This window comes from Ascidiella aspersa, chromosome 2, assembly GCF_963924565.1.
Source record: "Ascidiella aspersa chromosome 2, kaAscAspe10.2, whole genome shotgun sequence".
Classification (NCBI taxonomy): Eukaryota; Metazoa; Chordata; class Ascidiacea; order Phlebobranchia; family Ascidiidae; genus Ascidiella; species Ascidiella aspersa.
The window spans coordinates 17405772-17425872 of record NC_139448.1 but is presented as its reverse complement, the minus strand read 5'-3'; the positions used below and the strand labels follow the sequence as shown (position 1 = coordinate 17425872).

The 20101-nt window shown below is 37.3% G+C and overlaps 2 protein-coding genes across 3 annotated transcripts; both read left to right on the top strand.

The window, feature by feature from the left end:
- On the top strand, positions 1-17189 carry LOC146164093 (rho GTPase-activating protein 45-like). 2 transcript variants are annotated; one of them, XM_083381113.1, is made up of 25 exons: positions 1-194; positions 1301-1475; positions 2043-2174; positions 2354-2491; positions 2786-2870; positions 3041-3092; positions 3466-3571; positions 3801-3944; positions 5155-5264; positions 5480-5629; positions 5893-6129; positions 6523-6600; positions 6692-6808; positions 7592-7745; positions 8132-8194; positions 9038-9229; positions 9726-9823; positions 10276-10410; positions 10664-10858; positions 11670-11857; positions 12301-12387; positions 12605-12738; positions 14621-14889; positions 16585-16662; positions 17067-17118. In XM_083381113.1, the coding sequence occupies exons 2-24, from the start codon at positions 1307-1309 to the stop codon at positions 16618-16620; spliced, it is 3069 nt and encodes a 1022-aa protein (XP_083237239.1). In that variant the 5' UTR covers positions 1-194; positions 1301-1306; the 3' UTR covers positions 16621-16662; positions 17067-17118. The 2 variants fall into 2 exon arrangements, with proteins under 2 accessions (XP_083237239.1, XP_083237240.1); XM_083381114.1 differs by lacking the exon at positions 16585-16662 and having other exon boundaries at positions 17067-17189.
- On the top strand, positions 15291-19077 carry LOC146164092 (uncharacterized). Its single transcript, XM_083381115.1, has one exon. The coding sequence runs from the start codon at positions 17018-17020 to the stop codon at positions 17774-17776; it is 759 nt and encodes a 252-aa protein (XP_083237241.1). The 5' UTR covers positions 15291-17017; the 3' UTR covers positions 17777-19077.
- The last annotated feature ends 1024 nt before the right edge of the window (positions 19078-20101 follow it).

Genomic DNA, 20101 nt, shown 5'->3' with positions numbered 1-20101 from the left:
AGGCGTGTTCAATAGTTTCTGGTAAAAAATGAAACATGCACTAAAGTTTTAGGACAACACCAAATCTTGTCTGTCTGCAATATTGTGAAAATAAGTGCTGTGTGACACATTCCAGACCATAGAGGACTCTTCCCAGACAAAAGGGGGTTGTGATGGTTTACTCTTGCTAACTGGACCAGAACTGTCGTCATTGGGTGAGTATTGTTTAGATTGAATGATGTCATTAGGCAACAGTTCCATCTCAGCTGCTGCTAAAGGATGTAATTGTATAAATATCGACAGCAAAATCGTTTATATTGTATTTCTCTTTATAAAAGCATGTTTTAATCATAGTATTTATATTTAAATAGAAAATATTTAATTCTTTAGTGCGATGTATTCATGCTCTTTTTGAATGATCTATAACTCGGACGATTATATTTTGAATAAAAAATGAGAACTTTTGGCCTATGGGATTAAAAGTTTATTTATTTTTAACCTAAAAAAATTTGTTCGACAAAATTTTAACCTTCAGTTTCATTTAAACAACGCTTTGTTATACATTCATTTAAACAATGCTTTGTTATACATTTATTTAAACAATGCTTTTTTATATAAAGTACTTCATTAGTGTCTTGGCATTATTAGTCACCTCTTGCAAATGCCAAGTTGATATTTTTGCTATTTTAAAAAGACAAAAACTATAAAAATACCAAAAAAACAAAACACAGGTTATTTTTGAACATTGTTGACTAAACAGTTTAGTTAAAATACAAGGTAAAAATAATTGCAAAAATTAACAGGACTGTGTGTGTGATATTGCCGAAGTAGTAATTGAGATTACAAATCACCATTCACCACCGAAAAAACACACACTTTAAATATTGTTCAATATATTTGTCCAAATCTGGGATTCAAAACTATTTAAAACAAAAAAGTTTGATAAACCCAACAGGTTAATATTGCTGTAATGCAAATATTATAAAGTTAAAATGTTGTTAGATGCAATCAAAACTAAATTTTTGTAAAATTTTAAACTAAATGACAATTTCAAAACGCCTTTTTTAGTTTTGAAACAATTGAAAGCCTTTGTGAACAATTTTGACTTCTGGCCTAAAGTGTAAATTTTGACGTTTTTTGGACAAGTCAAAACACAATTGCTCAATTTGTAACTATTACTTGAATACTTGTGCCTAATTTGGGAATGTGTTGTATTAAAGAGTTAGAACTAAGTTATTTATAAAATTACCCATCTTTACAAGTCCCTAAACAGTGTTCTAAAGATGTAACATATCTATTATATTCTTATAATTTTGTGTAGAAATCAATGGCATCATTCCGACACGAAGATAGCATTGACAGCACTGGTAGTGTAACAAGTCTTCCAGGATCTACAAATTATTTGGCCACTGACACAAATGCCTTTCCACAAGTGGCCCAGACCACCGGGCAGTTGGGAAACAGGCCATCCGATAGGGATCAAATACTTAACAGCAGTAAGTGCCAGTGGTGTTCATGTGATGTTGATAATGTTGGTTGTTGCTAATAGTGCGCTTGTTGTGAGGGATAATTAAAATAAGGTCTAAATTGTTGTTAATCCTTTTCATGTTCATGTTCTTTTGCCAAATTTACATTTGATTACATGCACACCACCGTATCAGGCTATGGCATTCCTCTGCATTCAGTTTTGCTATTTCCTGTTTTGCAACAAGTCTATATGTGGCATTTTATCTGTGAAATGAGGTTGTTAGTGGTCTAGGTTATTCTGAATGACAGTTCAAAATAAATTGCCCTGTATTTAAAAAAAAAATTTTTAGTCATGTATGTTTACATTTACAGTTTGAGGTATAGCTTTTCTATGATTTTCATGTGTGTAGGTTTTACGTAGTTAAACACCTATTTTAAATAAGTTTACCTGAAGTGTTGCATTCAAGTATAAAAATTCAAATTTATGATAATAATTTTGCACCTTTTTGTATTTTTTTTAATAAAAAGTGTAATGTATTAATTTTAAGCATGTTTTGACCTGATTGAAATTATCTTAGTTATTGTACTGTATTTAGTTGGAAGTTCATCCTCCATTGATGGTGAAGCAAGACTTATGAACCAGGAGGGGGTTTTTCAGCTGACTAAAGACTTGCGTCGCTTTTCTGAAGCCCTAACTGCCCTTAAAACTGTTTTTATCGAAGAAAGGGGTAAGATACTTTTTAAAATGTGAATTTTGTTATAATAACAGTTTGTTTTAATTGTTAGCGTTTTTAAGGTAAATAATCTGTTTTAAAAGTCTTCAAAAATGAAAAAAACGTTAATCTACTTTTATGCTGATTTTAATTACCTGAGGTTACTCTTTTGATTAAATGTTACTTGATTCTAGGTAAAAGCGTGCGAATATTGGCTCATGAAAGACTTGGGGAACTTCTCACTGTTCTCAAACAGGTTGTTGACAAATATGCAGAATTAAACTCAGCCGAAATTTTGGGCGCTGCGGGGACTTTAATCAAGCATGTCAAAGGTATGTGACTTTTAGCAACAAAAGAGAGATGTTGAAACTTTTTAAAATCTCATAGTATGTTACTTCTTATACTATGTCTACTTGTTTTTCTTAATTGGTATTGTAATTTGTTTTCTATAAACAATAATAGAATAGTTAAGTAAATTTTGGCCAATATATTCTTTAATAAAAAGTTAAGTTTCCTGCAATGCCTGTTCAGCCTAGTTTAGGTTATTTGCTTTCCAGACCTTTACAACTGGTGCTCTACTTGGTTAGAGTTTGTTATGTTGTAAAGTTTCTGTTTTATTGTTCTAGAGTTCAACTACGAAGATGATTTGGTCGACATTTCACCAGATATATTCCGCGCCATCAATAATCTGGCAATGGCGTTTTGTACCAGGTTTAAAAATATGTCTTTATGCAATACTGATCTTTAGACATGCTTTTTCCCAGTATGCTATACTGTTATGGTATTGTTTAGAAAAGAAATGTGTTATAAAAGAAACCATTATTAGTTGTAATAATTTTGTTTTAAATTTAGAATCAGTAACATGTGTTTCTTATTTATAGTGTCTCCGAATGTCTTATGGGAGACATACAATTCAGTCCTCCACTTGCAATGGTAAGAATTTGTATAATGCACTAACTTTTAACCTTCTATCCAATGGTGTTACAATCTGTATCAATGTGTCCCTAAGTGCTAACCATAATCCCAAATAAAATCACTAAGTGTTCAGCAATACATCCATTTAAAACCAATATTATTTGGGAACAGATTAAAACCTTATTAGAAAATTTGTGTATATAAAATACCCTGATCTGAATGCATGGCAAATAATAAGCCCAGAAATACCAGTAGGAAATAAACAGTACATTAGGTTTCTGCACACCCACCCGATTACCTCTATAAAGCAGTGTGATCTGTTAATAAACCAGCAGGATGTGCTCATCACATACAGGCAGGTGGCAGCTGAGTTAATGTCATGTTAAAACAGAGCACATCACAGTCGTTTGACAACCTGGAACAGTCAACCTCTCAATTTCGCAATTCTGTGGACGTAGTTGCTGATGTGACTGAGGCACAAGGGCTGAAAAATGATGGTAAGTAGCCAGCGGCTAATATACTCTAAAAATGTAGCTTCAAGCCTATGTTTTTAATGTTGGTATGGCTGCCAAGAGTTTTACATTTTCTACAGTAAAACATGGATTTTAAGTCTGAAACGAGAGATAATCCTTTTGTTATACAATTTATTGAAGTGTTTGCAAAGTCTAACTTTAGATTTCTTTTGTCTTTATTTTAAATCTTTATGTAAATGTGTTGTGTTTTTAGGCACCACATCGCCCATGTTAGAGAATGTGGATGACCTACTGCAAAGGATAGATGGTGGCATAGAGATGTCTTTTGACAGAGCCAAACTTTTGTCAAAGTACCTCAACGAACTGATAACTTATGTAAAGAAGAAGGCAGCACTTGGTAATTTTATTTTTTGCTCATACCTTGTAAAATGAAATACATAATTTTAAAAACTGCAGTTTATCTTACAAGTAATACCACGATTTTTTGTAAAGCTATTTTCTATTACCATAGGTTAGGTAATAATATAACTTGATATTTAACCTTATGCTATTATGACATGTGGGTTTTCAGGTTAGAAAATTCAAGTTTCTCCACACAGTTTTGTCAATGTGTATATATTATATGTTGATATGTTTATTAACCAGAATAACACAAATTACAAGTCCTGTATAGTTGTATACTATAACAAAAATGAAATAAATGGCTTATCTATACTTTCCCGTCACACTTTTTTTATTTAAACACTGATTTGATGGAACAACAGAAAACTTAATGGTCAAAGTTGCAGTCAGGGCATAAACTCTTTGCAATTGTGCAAATACATTTTTTTGAAATTGTCGTGTCCTATAACTGACCTTCAGTTTATGGGTAGTTAACCATTAGGTTTTAACTGTTCACTTGTGCTGAGCAAACAACAAGCCGGACGCCTGTTGGCATTTGTAGCACCTAAGTCACAAAAGCTAACGGCCATAGTTTAATGTTGGTTGTTCAATGGGATTATCTATTTACACAGCTATATTTCTTAAAAAGATTTTGATTGATGTGAATCTTTTTGTCATTGTAGCGCTTTTTGCTATTAAATTTTAGCCCAAAATAGTAAAATATTTGCAATTTTTAAGGTAGTAGTCACAAAGTGAAAGGGCCAAATATTGTTTAATGCCAAACAAATTATCTTTCAGCAAGATATCAGCTTATTGACATATATATTTTAATCCAGGAAGAGGGAACTTTTGTAGTACTGGTTGTTGCTTGAATTTCACAACATTAGGGATTAAAAAAAGTGATTTTAAGTTAAAGAACATGCCAAACACATAAACACCTAACCTCAAACTAAACTTGGCTAAACGGGTTTTACTAAAACAAAAGTGGAGCGAATTTTTATGTAACTAAAAATAAGTGTGAAATGTTTGGTAATTTTTAAGAAAGTTTGACGGCATATTATTAAATAGTTCCTAACTATACAAATAATGGAAAAATTATATCAAGGTAATTATTGCACATAAACATTTATTGGTTTTGACTTATTATGTTTTATTCTTTGACAAAAACTTTCTATTCAAGAAATGATTTTGCCTGATAGCTTATTAAAATGAGTATTTGTTTTTAGAAATTGACCATGCAAAGTCGATACTGAAACTGTCACAAACCACCAAGACCAATTTGTCGGAACAGAGTTTTCTTCCCTTTCAATCGCTCTACTGCACTGCCCTTGACCATGTATGGAATTGTTATTGTTTGGCTATTTTTATTATTACAATGCTTGTTAACAAACAAGTGAAATGTCCCAAGTGAAACTAATGTCAATAGTTTAAAACTACTATATTTAATTATTGTAAATTTTAGTTTTCTTTTGACAAAGTGTTTTTGCCAGACAATGTGACAACATAGTGAACATTTATAACATTACACACATATCAAACAATTGTTGACAGGACAAGGAATATGCTAGTAACTGCCAAACAATGTACCAGTCTTCCCTGCTGCAGCAGAAGTTCATTGATCCACTCCAGGCAAAAAAGAATGAACACGACAAAAGGCGGAAATCTATTCGAGACATGTGGCAGAAAGACAAGCGCCGATCGGTAATGCTTGTTTTGTTAATTTTACTCGATTTTCTTGTTAAAAATTACATATTTTAATTTAAACGGGGATAGATGTTTATATGTTCTTAGTAAAGTACTAGAAATTAGGAAACTAAACAGTGCTGTTCATCCTTGTTGTGACAGTCTTTTCCTAACAATTATTGGTACTATGCCTGCTGTTCTCTTATTTTAACTTAGGCATACAAGTGTCTTTAACGCCTGCAATTATAGCGGTAAACCAATTTGTTTAACTCGTCTATTAGGAGGACGCTATCAACAATATGAAGAAGGCCAAGCAGGCTTACCAAGCCAAGATACACGAGTACCAAAAGGCAAAGGAAGCTGCCATCCGTGCTGAGGGCGAGCAGAGCCAACAGATGCTCCCACATCGACATGGCAGCAGCGTCGGCTCAGGTACTCTCTCCTCTGTTCTTCATTCTGCCGCCGCTTCTGGAAAAATGGAAAAGAAGAAGAAACTGGAGGAGGACACAAACATCAAGGTTGGACACCATTGATTGTCGGTCACGATAATTTACCAATGCAATCAGTCTGTTTATAATAATACAACGATACAAACATTTTTGTCATAAAGGCAATAATGTATGATGTCCACCATTATAGAGGTATATACTGTTAATTCTGTAGTTGATCGAATTTAGCTGGTTTTAAAGCAAAGTTTACACCATTGTTTCCCAACATTTTAAAAAGTAATTCTTGACCGGATGATAAATTCCCAGTGTGATTGAAAAGTCTTCTAACCTCATAAACTCAGTTAAAATTGAGGCTTTCATACAAAGACCCAACCAAAACTGCAAGTTTTCATCTGTTCGAGTTCCTTTACCTATATTAGCATATTTACTTCTCAGTCAACGTAACAAAATACGTAATTGCAGGCCACACAGGCAGAGCGCAACTACAAAAGCTACGTCAACGAGGCCAACAAGCGACTGCGGGAACTAGAGGAGAATAAGGTTGGTTTGATGCGTCTAACACATGAACCTGCAACTTATATCGTGACATTTATGCTCGACTGCAGAAATATACAGTAGTTTGTTCTTTCAGATCGTTTACCTTCAGCAGCTGCGCGACCTAATCGGTCAGTGCGATCAGACGGCAAAAACTGTCACCGTAGCCTATTTTCAGCACCACTACAACCTCTTTTCACCCCTTCCCGTCCAGGTAAAAAAAATCAGAATATTTTAAAGCTTATGGGTTATTTACAGTATAATAAAGAACAGTGTCCTTTCAACAGCCGGTGTCACATTTTATCTTTTTTCAAGCTTTGCTTAACTGTTTTGCGTTTTTCTACAGTGACTAAACAGGATAGAAACTTGCCCCCCTCAATTGAGGTTTTGCCAATTAACCATAGGAAGTTGTTTTCAATTTTCGTTTAACATTTTTCTGTAAATAATTTTTGCCGTTAATCTCAGTGCAACAATTTTCGCCTTGTAACAAAATTGAAAGAATTTATCCTGACCAGTGACCATGTGTTTAGCGCTTTGCACAACATGCTAATTTGGACCCAAAGTTTGCCAGTGCGACATAACTTTAAAATCATCTGATTGCTCTTTGCGTGTTAATGGACCGCTAGCAATTCACTTGAAAGCTAAGGCTTAGAAAACTTATTTCTAGGTTTTAAGCCGTATACTGTCTAATAAGGTGTTAATTGTAAAAAAAAACATAATTCTTACGAAAAGTTTTTGAACCAAATACTTGCCAAAATCAAACGACGGTTCACCAAATAGATGAACTTCATAACTTTAGATATTTTTTAAAAGGGGTAACGATACTAAAATAACACACCACGAGATTAAAAACGTTATTTAAACAGCCTAAAAAGAACGTTTGGTCCCGTAACAAAATCTCCAAAATTGTTTCCCGCGCACTTAACGTGTAGAAATATAGTACCGCGTCACTGTACGTCTCAACATAACACAACCACAATTTTGGTCCTTTTTTTAGTTCCAAGCCATGTATGAGGACGCGAGGCGGTACGAGCCGGGCTTCCAGTACTCCGACTATATCCGCAATCTCCCGGCCCAACCCACCCACCAGAGGGCAGAGTTTGTGTTCGAGCCTTGCACTGTTGAAGGGGCGCCTTATCTTATACAAGCAGGTTGGTGGGGACTGGCGACGAACGTATCCTGTTCTGGTATAGTTGTTGCAAAAATGGGTTCGAAAATGGCACCCAAAATTAAATTATTGCACCATAAAAATACAAACAATTGTCACTCAAATGTCGCATTCATTACCTTTAAGGTTTTATTATTGGTGATTTTAGTCCGCAAAGTAAGGGCCCTTGTAATTTTTCGACACAAATCACTTTATGTAGATGTAAGGTAGTTTTATGTCTAATTAAATTTACCTAATCTTGTCACGTTGTTTGAATCTCTTTGAATAGTAACACAACACTTCTGTAACGTGAAGTGTTATTGTGAGCTTCTTCGCCCCTAAAAAATGTTTAATCACTTGTATAACCTTTTTGCGTTTATGTCTGTGCAGTTAAAAACGACACCGACGAGTCGCCTGGCCAGACAGCCTCGAGGAAGACTCGACGCAGCAAAGGTGCGACCGCCACTTTTTAAGAGACTTACCTCTAACACAATCCTGGAATTATTCTCGCCAAAATATTATTTTTTGAAAAAAAATTAGATAACTGTTTTTATACTAGCGTTTTTGTAGAACATGTTCTCGGTTTTGTTAAATACTGTCAAAATATTAAAAAAAGAAAAGATTTTTGGTATTTAATCCTTTCGATATATATTGAATATAGGCAATAGAAAAAAAAGTTATTTTACGAAAAAGGGCTTGAAAATTGTTCAAGTTATATCCTAATGTATTACACTACAGGTCATGAATTTATTGAAATTTTTTGTTCTGCACACCACATCCTACTGATGAATTGTGCAATATTTAAAAAAATATTTTAGTTTCTTAGTTCTGTAATACCTTTTGTCGACAAAACTCTTTATATTTTTTATTTACCTTCAAGGCAACAACGAATGAAATAGGCCAATTTAAAAGTTTCGTTTTAATGCACGTCGCTTAAAATGTATAAAGTTATTTTGTCCATCTTTCGAACTGTTGTTTAAGCATTAAGGAAAACCAGCCTTCCTTTTTTCTCGCTAAAACCGTCGAGTTGGGCGCAGCTACTCTTTCTCGCTTTTCGCTGTGTGCGCTAATATTCAAACAAACGATATTTTTTTCTCAAGCAGATTCTCTCAAAGATGGTCTAACTGTGACTGTCGTGCGCGTTGTAAAGTCGCCATTTTTATGTAATAATAGTTACCGCAAAATTATTCTCTATGAGCATATTCTAAGACCACGTGTTTAGTGTCAATTCGGAAAGAAGCAATTTGATAAGTAAAGACGCTATAACCTAACGTCGCTTACTTATGTCGCTGGCAGTTAACAGCGACACAGAGAGCAGTAGCAGCCGATCAGTGGAGGACTTTTCCCCCTCGACCAGCCCCGGGGACCTGAGCCGTGCCAGGACGGGCCGACGCCCCTCCACCGAGGGCTCGCTTTCTTCTGAGGACGTCCTGGACGAACCGGTCAAGGAAACGAACACCAACTCTTTGGCGCTACCGGTTGATCGCGGTATGAAGTTGGAACGAGTTTAATTTTTTTCTGTTTCGAAAACCAACTTAAATTTGGTATCTTACCTCGTAAAATTAAAGGGCTAGCTGAAAGTTTATTTTTTTATGTTTTACCACTTATGGCTCATTTGGGAGACTTTACACGTTTTATTACAGAGAAGAAAACCTTGATTACCAACGCTAAAGTATTGGTGTGAAACAGATTTCCGGCTCTACTTGCGTTTATCGTGCGGTATTAACTTTGTTATCGAACGCATTGGGGGCTGTTTGCAAATTTTGGGATTTTTTTTGCAACTTTTAGGATAACGTTTTCACATAGTGACTATAGTCACATTTAGTAAAGATAATACAAGTGCGTATCAAAACAGTTTTATTAAAATTATTTACTCGATATGTATTAGTCCTTTTTGGGTTTGACGTTTATTATTAAGCTATAATATATATTAGTTTTCATATAGGCCTACTGTTGTTACAAATCATTATTCGACCAATCACAGATTTGGGACAAACCCCGAATTCCTCGCCTGTCGCCAAACGCTCGCAGATGACCAAACAAGCCGCCAAAATGGTGTCCAACGTCAGAGAGGCTTTTAAGGTAAATATTTGCTTGTAAAAATTACACTGCACAAATCATTTTAACGATACGAATCCGCCAATAATTTAGTTAATTTTTGCATTTTGTATTTTTATGTAGGGATAATTAGGGTTAGGGGAACTCAATAATATCGAATTGGAACGGATACCAAATTAATTTACGAATTTCAGCTATGAATTGCGAACCAACGTAGCCATTTTTTACCTTGGTAGGTAAACTTATCAAATCAAAAAAGGTGAACAACTACAACTAAACTAATTCAAACTAAAACAAGGGGAATGATAACTTGGCAAAAAACCCCTTTTTAAACTTTTTTATTTTAAATCGTGTGATTGCTTGTGAAGAAAATGACATCTTGCGGTTTGTGTTGTTCACAGCTAATTTATTGCAAAGTCGTTAAGCGATTGGATTGCTAACGGTCAAGATTTTAATAATTGCACTTTACTTTGCAGTTGCCGAAAAAGCCACCGAAGGCCACAGTTTTCGGGGTTGACTTTTCGATAGCAGCCCAAGATGCACTGGACGGTATTCCGTACGTCGTGAAAAGATGCGTAGCTGAGATCGACAACCGGGCTCTCACCACCAAGGTGCGCGGTTTATAGGAAAATAACACTAACAAACATTTGGTTGGGATTTAACAGTATAAAATACACTGCCATTAATACTAATTACAAGGAAGAAGTGCCATCGTACAATACATTACAATCAGCTTTTTAATAGTTCAGCTTTTTCTAGGTGGTCTAACTGTGACTATCGTGCGCGTTTTAAATTCACTGTTATTTCCTTGCATTAGTTGAATGCAGTATTACTTTACATGTCTAATTTCTGTTCGATACACAGGGTATCTATCGAATTAACGGCGTGAAGAACCGCGTTGAGAAAATCTGCGCCCAGTTCGAGCTATCGCCGAATAGCCTAGACCTTAGTGTGCATTCGCCACATGATGTCAGCAGCGTGCTCAAGTGCTTTTTACGTCAGCTGCCCGAGCCTTTACTGAGGTTCGAGCTGTACACGCCCTTTTTGCAGATAGCCAAGGTAAGTTAAGGGACTGGCTTGTGTTGTGTTTCTTAAAGTAAAAACGACTTTTGCCGAGTTGCTGAACATGACCGGATGAGATAAGGCAACCTAAAGCGTCAAAATCACTTGCATACCTGGTTTTAATTTGGGCGCTTGGTCAATCAAGGATAATCAAATATTAGCAAACTTCTTTTTAATGCAACGTTTGGGAAAATAAGTTTTATATAAAGACAAAGTACAACTCTTGCCTGTTGCCTGTTTAGGCTTTTTATAGACTTTCTAGTTATTTTTATTATTATTTAAAACAACCCCTAAATACACTGTCATTTGAGCTTTTTATCTTGACTATTTATTATTGGCTTAAGTTTGGTAAGGCATAAACAAATATTTGGTCGAATATTTTCGTGGACTTCTTAATAATTTTTTCTGTGCGTTTGTACTTTAGTCAAAACGTGTATCAAAGTTATTTTGTTTTATCATAATTTATAACACGCACCTGGTTTTAACAATGGTAGCTTTTACCTTATGCAATAAGAAATTACCAGTTTCTAATTCGTCTCTTCTAACTGCATGAGATTTAATTTTGTATGCAATTTTGTTTATGGAAAAGGTTCGAAGGGCCCATTTTTATTCCTTTTTATAGAAACGTTGAGATGTTTTGCATTTGTGTAAAACAATATTCTAAATATAAACGGGCAGTGCTAAAATGTAAAAGAAAACTCGTTTGCGAAAAAAAAAAACGTTATCGAACATACTTCGCTATATCTTCTCGTGACTAAAATCAACTATGGTATTTATTAAACACCAAGAATCTACTTTTTCCCTACAGGATTACCAGACTGTGATTACCGAAACGAACCAGGCTGTCAACCTGGCCCGAGAAGAGGGACGACCTGCGCCGCCACCCCCGTCTAGGGAAATACTGGACACCCTAGTGGGCCGGATACGGGACACGGTCAACCGCCTGCCGATGCCTAACCACAACACGCTGCAGTACATCGTATCGCATCTTACCAGGTCGGTTAACCAGTCTTAAGTTTTATCCAGACGCCAGCAGAATATTCACTTTTCGAAACCGCAAGGAAAACCGGTCTCGAGAGAGTCCTTTCGTCTTCGTGTTGTTCCGAAAAAAGCTTTTTGTGTTGCAGAACACATCGACATTGACCGTAAAATTTTATTTTTCGTACCGTAGTGCCATGCAACAACTATAAGCGCACATTTTTGCCTGATAAAGAAAACAATTTGAAAGCTGAACCCCACTATAATTAATACAGTTTCCTGTATTAAATTCACCATTATTGTGTTAAGAACAATCGTACCTTCTGTTGTTGAACTGCAGCTATTGGAATGCCGAGATCGCTAATATTTTCTTTCTGCCGTTTGTTGATGTTTACCTTTCGGTTCGCATGAAATTTAACTAAAGTTTTTACCTGATGATAGCTTGTGTTTTAATTGCACAGGATCGCCTCCCACAGCCGGGACAACAAGATGACAGCGAGCAACCTCGCTATCGTGTTTGGACCAACTCTTATGCGCCAGGTGCTCGGGTGAGTGACGCTCTTCTAGTCGAACAATCGTTTCCCATGCATTTTGGCTAAGTTTAAATACATTTTGTTTCTAAAAGGTGACACAGTCTAAGTTTTTTAACCGGAGCTCCTTAAGCCCGATAGTTGAATTGCTTAAAAACACCTCCAGTTGGCATGTTACGGATCTTAGAGGGTATTACCGTTAGGTTACGTGGTGCTTTATTGTTTTATGTCACAGAGACGGCAACGAATCATTGATCATGTTGATTGACATGCCTTTCCAATCGCGCATTGTGGAGATGCTGATCGAGCATAAGGACTTCATATTTAACACACACTCTCACCAGGCCGGAAACATATTCCCCTTTCCAGGTAAAGTAAAAAAACGCCTTCGATGTTTAATATGTGCAGAGTTTAGTCTGAAAATTGTCTGCTTTGTTTACAGTACCTTCGGTGATAGAATGTGTAAAAATGGTAGTGTATATTTTAAAATTATTGGCGTGGTTTACCTGTGTATTTTTAGCTCCGCAGACCTTGTTTTAATAGTCCTTTTCGATACTTATAAGCGGTCCGTTTTTGCAACTACAGTGGAGTTTTTATATATTAGCGAGTCACTAAACTATGGGCCACATAAGGCCTGTGGTTTAATTTCGGCCTATGGAGAAGTTAGTTATATCAGTGTATTTTAGGCACTTATAATATATAGTCTAATGTCTAGTCAGACTCTTATTGTTTATATACAGTTGATATATAGAGGTAATTTTGCAGCTAAAACACAAATATACGATTGAAAGTATACCTTTTGTTTGAAACTTAATAATAGCCAAAGGCTTTCGCTAAGTAATTAGTCGCCCGTATAAGCGCTGACGCCACATTGAATAAAAAATCTCAGCCATGTTTAGCCACAACGATAGGTTTTATCCAAACATTTGCTTGAGTATTTACAATTTGGCGCAACCTTACGCGGTAAAACGAAGAAATTATAGCCTTTCCAATACCCGATATAAATTGGCAGGATAGAATTCGAATACCTTGGAAGTCCGATATTTTACACTGAACATCCTTAATCGGTATCCGTTCGATACTGGAATAATTCCCGATCCAACATTCCATTTTATCAGTGGTTTGTGGTCCCACGTAGCGTTTCTATCTTAGAAGATAAATGTATCAAAACAGTAGAGAGACTATCAAATTATAGTAATTGTGGATTATTACCTTAAAAAACTAATTTCACGGATTTGTAATATTTCACTTTAGCTCTTTTGACCCTAGTGATGACGTCATATGTTATTATTTTGGACGGGTGTACTTTTTGCCCACGTGTGTCGGAAATCGTGGCTTAGCCGCATAATTGTACCAAAACGTTGGTTTGACCTTTCATTATTAAATTTACGTAATTGTAAGTGAGCCAATTTTTAAGTTTGTTATAGAATTGTGTATCTCATTGAAACATTGTTTTCTACAAACCCCTTTTCTTACGACAAATCTATATTTTAAATTTCTTGTGAAAATCTGTCTTGATCAGTTGCCCGGATCTTTCAATACCCTCCACCTACAGCTTTAGTTGTAATTAACGCCATTTAGGTACGTTCGGACTTTACCCGATATGCTAAAAGGAGGTGTTTAATTCCGGTTTAGATATTCTTGCTTCATAGGCTTTATTGTGTGTTTCTCGCCTTATATTAGATTTTAACTTTATTTGTGATGACAGAATTATCTAGATCTGGAAGAACCATCGCCTAGAACAGGGGTCGGCAACCTTTTTCTAGTCGTGGGCCAAAACCAAACTCAAAAAGATCTCTGCGGGCCGCACAAAATGATAACTAAGAATTGTGTTATTAACATATTAGAACAACTGTGAATATTAGAACAACTGTGAAATATTAGAACAACTGTGAAATCAACCTTCCACGGCGCAATGTAAAGAAGCGCTGATCTAGGTGAATACACCACATCAAAACGTAAACAAACCGTAGGCAAAATGATGATTCGCGCGAAGCGCGAAAATTTTTTGCACTTACGTAGTTAAAATAGTCAAAAAGTATGTGAAATGGACTCGTGTCTAATTTGTCAAAGGCGGCGGGCCGGATGAATTACATCGGCAGGCTGGATACGGCCCGCGGGCTATAGGTTGCCGACCCCTGGCTTAGAACTTACTTTGATCCAACACTAATCTTTACTAACGTTAGAAAGTATACAATTAATAAACATTATATATCGGAATAAAACCGAAAGTATCGTTTGTTCTATGCAGGGTTTCAAAACACTCCCTCGTCGTACGCGCCCGAGAATGTGGACGACAACGCTCTGACTCCCGACTCTGCCATATCGGAGCCGGACGACCTCGCCGCCTCGGTTAGCGACCTCTCTTTTGTACCAAGTGGCGGCGGCAATGCGTCCGCGGCAGGCGTCATCTCGCACGAGCAAGACATCCTGCTCGACTTTGGAGACTCGCCCGCCTTTCCTCAGTCGGAAGACAGTAGCAACAAGCAGTCGAGCAGCGAGAATTACAGCACTAGCACGGTAAGCTCGCATGTGCCGCGCTGCCACGTCGCTTTGCTCGGCCGTGTAGACGCCGGGAGTTTAGAGTCTTCCGTTGAGGATGTTAGTTTGGTCAAGTGCAAAGCGTCCGTGGAAGTAGCGTGATATTGCTCTTCTCGCTTTTTAGAGGTGTGGCGGTGACGTTTTATGTAGTGTCAAAACGGTGGTGTTAAATGTCTGCTGCGTAGTCTTGTAATTTATGCCTTGCTGTGTCATGTCGTGGTGACTGTCTATTTATAGCGGTGTTACCCCAGTTTGTTTTTGATAAGCAGGTAAGCACGGAAATAGGTTTAGTATGGAAAACAATTGGGTTTAATCTCTCATTCGTTATTTGATTCCAATATTTTATTTTGTTAAACATTTGTTTTCTACTATAGCTTAAAATAAAGACATCATTATTACCAATAAAAACAAGTTTTATCAAATGATCGTGCCTTCAGTTTCGACGCTTTATATCTAGTAGTTAAACGCCCTTAATATCAGTAATATTCAAAAAAAAAAAACTTTAAGTTGTTGCATCAGTTAATATTTCAAGTCGCTTAAATTTTGCATGATGCAAGATAGACATGAGTGTGTTGCATGTTTGTCAAACCTACAGGTTGCTGTCGATGTTGTTTCTTGACAACTCCTCTAACATAACTTATTAACCACTGGTGTCTTGTTAATTTGTGCTAACTCCATGTGGTTAACATTCAGAAATCCATGTTTCGATTTTATTTGAAGGCTCGTCTAGAGACTAAGCACTACAACAGAATATAAAAAAATATAACTAAGAAAACTTCCAAGAACCGAGATTCATTGTATTTATGTGAAACGCAATTTTATCGTAAAAATTACTGGTGAAACTGGAGTTTTTATAGAAGCAACGACCATCGCAAATTAGTTCTTAGGTAACTTGCCTTCAAATTCAAATCGTTGCGCGCTTGTCGGCGCGCATTTTACACTAACTACTTACATAGCTCTTATAATATGTTTTCGCTAACAACATCCGCTCATGAATTTTGTTTATGTTCTGTCGCATGGCTTGCACAACTGACTTGAAACTCACAGAGTGGTGATTTGCTACCGTCCATCCCGCCCCGAAACGGTGAGTGACGTCATATCTTTGGCATAGTCGGTGGGAATCGGATCATCCAAAACAGCATCGTTATCTAACAACAACCCCCAATAATTAAAAGTTTTGTGGTTAAGTTAGCGAAGAATTGGCTAAAAATTAAGTGTTTCGTAGCAATGCGTTTTTTGACGATCCAACTGCCACCAATCCAAGTTAAGGAGCTGTTTGTATTCCAGTGTGACTAAATGTCGTCGCTGCATGATGTAATTTGTGCTTTTTACATTCATTATTTACTTGGTAGATACTGCCTGGTGTGGTATGCTAAGTTGCTCGTAATTATTTTTTTGATGTAACTACTTGCTTTTGTAATGTTGGTGATGGAAACCCGTTTTATCGCTAATTTTCCAACTCCGCCACTAACACTGTTAATTTGTAACAAACTTTTCTTTTCTAACCAATATTTTAAAAGACCACCTTATATTGTCATTGAAACTGGTTGCTATGTTTAATAAATTTCCACAAAGCTAATATAACCCGCCCTTTTGTTTCCACTCGTGCACGAAAATTTTCTTGCACGCGCTAAAAAGCTAATTCGTATGCAAACAACCCGTGATTTTGCGCAGAACTCGGAACGTTCCTTCCAGATAGCGTTAGTATGAATTCCATTAACGGCGTGCAAGATCTTCAGCTGTCCGCCACAAGTAAGCTATTTACAGGACTTTCTTTTTCTGGAATTCTCTCTGTAGAGTATTCGGTGATAAAGCTGCCAACCGGGTTGCGCTTGCACATAACACATTTTCTTACACGTTTCGCTTCTATTATATATTTACATTTACAGCCATGGCTTGTTTTTATTTTGCTTGTAAATCCTTTGAAGGTATTATGCGTTGAGCCGTTTAATTTTGCTGTGTTGTTGAAAACAAATTTTTGCTTATAAACAAAAAACTGAACCTTAGATTACTATCAACAAAGCCTGAAATTTTGAGTTTTCGCGCCAGTAAATCCCGTTACCGGCAACCTAATACATATTTTTAAAACCTATTTTAGGAAAAAAATATGTTAACTAAATACAAATGCAAACGCGTTTATCTTCTCTTTTGTCCAGACCCGTTCAGACGTGACATAGATGGCGTCCCCAGTCGGCGACAGCCTTCGATTCCTGATTTCATGCAGCAGCAAAATGTACAGCAGTCGAAAACCAACGTCCGTCCTAACAATCTCGAGTTTTACCAGCGTAGCAACAGCTCGTCGCCCAGACGCAACAACTCCAACCTACTCCTCGACATTTCGCCTGCCGACTCGCCCACACGGGAGCCGCCAGTCAATGATGACGTTTGGGCCGCTCCGTTAGCTGAAGCCCCTAAAGGAAGCGCCCCTGTAGCCCCAAAACGCTCGTCCAAGTTTCGCAAGCAGCGTAAGAGCACCGACGACGGCGAGAGTGGCAGATCTCGAAGCGACACGCTGCACAATATTGGTCGACGCTTCAGCCAGATTACGTTCGGCGGAAAGCGGCCTTCGCTCAGCAAAACCACAAGTAGCGACGATCTAGAAAGCAGAATGTCCCAAAACCTGCCACCCACTCCTACCGAAGGCCACGGTCGTAGTCTGCCCAGCTTACCCAACCACGTCGCTCAGCACCCTTCAACCGCCGGTCGCACACCTCCCCAATTACCCATGGGTCAGTACCCCCTACGCAAAAGCAACACCCTCCCCTTATCTGTGAGGCCCGAGGAACAACATAGTGCTAAGCCGACTGCTAAGCGCGAGATCTTGTTGAGTGATTCCAGCGACGATAAACAAATTTCACTTTGCTGACTTTGCTCTCTTGGGCGTCTTATTCCACTGCTGATTGTCGCCGCTTCTACTTTAAACTCCTTCATAATTTCCTATTCTTCGTAAAAATTCCTCGCCTTTCGCATGTCTTTCATATCTCTCAATTGTTGTTTTGTGTTTTCTGTGCTGCGTTCAGCACCAACTCGATCGTTCACTCAAAGTCAAATTGCACTTGTCTACAGCGGCGATCGACTTGCGCCCCCAGCGCTTTGCGAAAGTGGTGCAATAAATCTCGATAGCTTCCCATATACATTTCACATCATCATAAAATACGACCCTTGTGGCAGTATCTATCTATTGCGTGTGTGTTTTCATCTCATCAGTGGTTTATTTTCAGTAGCAGTGATGTGCAGTGTAGTTTGCTTGGCTAGCTTGTGTTTTTCGCTTCGGCGCAGTCTTCTAACCATCGCAATTTTTGACGGGTATCTCGTCTAACGTATGCGTCGCCTTATAATGAATTGTTATCATAGCGACCGTAGTGGGCTAGTGCTCCATGACTGATTCACGGTTTCTTCTGCTCTGCTACTGCTATTAATAATATGTAGACGGCTGGTATTCCAAGAAAAATAACATATATTTGTCGCTCTATTATCTTTCTCTCTCTTTATTTTCGTCTGTTAATTATGTGCATGCTCCTACCGTTTTATCTCGTGTGTTTACTTGTAACTTGCGCGTCTAATTGCTCTACATATGTTTTTCTTTTCTCTTTTTTAAATTTCGTATATTTTATTGGAAAACGCTTACACGGTTGTTTGTAACACGACCAAATGCAGCCCCAGCAGTCAAATCGTGCGAATTGACACGAGGAGCAAAATGAAGAAGATGTAACCGTTCGGAACATGCCTGCCTTTGCTTTTCAAACGAACACGTTTACTTATGAACCTTACAGTAGTTCGGTGCTAGGACCGTCGAAGGTCATATTATGCGCGTGTCGCCACTAACACTTCTAGTAGCGATTAGCCGATTATTCATGCGTTCCCAACGTTTTTACCCAATACGCTTTTTATCGTTCTTATCGTGTTTTTGCGTAAGCGGCAAATGATCTCCCGCCGTTCCGGAAGTGCCTGCGACTAACACTCTGTTTCATCAACTAATCGACTCGTTTCTCCGTCCCGGAAAAACAACCAAGCTATCTTTGGGGCGGGGCCTCGTGAACGTAAATTGTTTCCAAATCTGGTAACTATACTTGGCCCTGCTCTGGAGAGCGCTTTACGCGCACGATTTTATTATCGCCGCGTTCCCGTCAAAATGCGCACGCGTTACTTTTACTATTGTGATTAACATTAACGACAATAAAATATAAAGTCACTGTTTTGTCTTTTATTTGTTGTGTAAACCGAAACAGGGTTGGATTGACCGTTAAGCAAAATAAGCACGTGCTTGCAACGAGGGAAGGGCGCACACACAATAAACAGAAATTTTCATAGTCTAATTTTCAATAGTGCCTCAGTGCTTTATGAAATACTTCGAGTTGGGTCAGACGACTCAAACTTCCATGATGGCATGGCAAATGTTTATGGCAATGTTTTGATCTGAAAGGGTCGTTATCTTTTCGATCAGTGTTCCCTCTACGGCATTTTTCTACTGAGCAAATGTTTTTTAGTAAGCATGCAGATTTAAGGTTGTGTTATCTTTTTTTTTTTTTACAAAGTGTGACGTCATAAAACAAGTAATCTTAAGAAACCTTTTGTTTCCTGTTGAATTCGGAAATGTGCAACTGGAATCGGGTTTAAATGTATTCAAGGATATGGCAGCAAAGCTGTCGCACGAAAAAATAACCAATTATTCGGGTTAATTGACAAATACCTGTACCTCAAAATGATAGAACTGCATAACGCCTTTAGCATACAACCAAGATTTGTGTGTTAGCTTTCGAGTTGGAGTGGTGTTGCCTACAATTCTATGCCACATTGCAAAGAGGATATGGTGCGAAGCGCGAATATAAACTTTTAACTCGATACGCAAAGTAATTCAAATCAGGGAAGTCTTAATTGGCTATGAGGAGTTGATTTGTCGACCTACATTTAGCAACAAGCATAAGGCTATATTGCGAAATGCTCAAAGCTGTAGTGCCAATAATAATGTAAAGGTTTTTTGGTTTTCAATTAGGAACGATGTCAAATTTTGTCAAAATATGGTTAGAATTTGTCAAACCTATTTCAAGTCAAATCGTCTACAAAGTGCCTAAAAGCGTTAAAAAAACTAACTGTCTTTGAAATCGTCGCTCAGTTTCATATTTTATTATCAAATTATATCCAACAACATTTTAGCATTATAAGGTATTACGCGAGCATGTGGTATTAAATA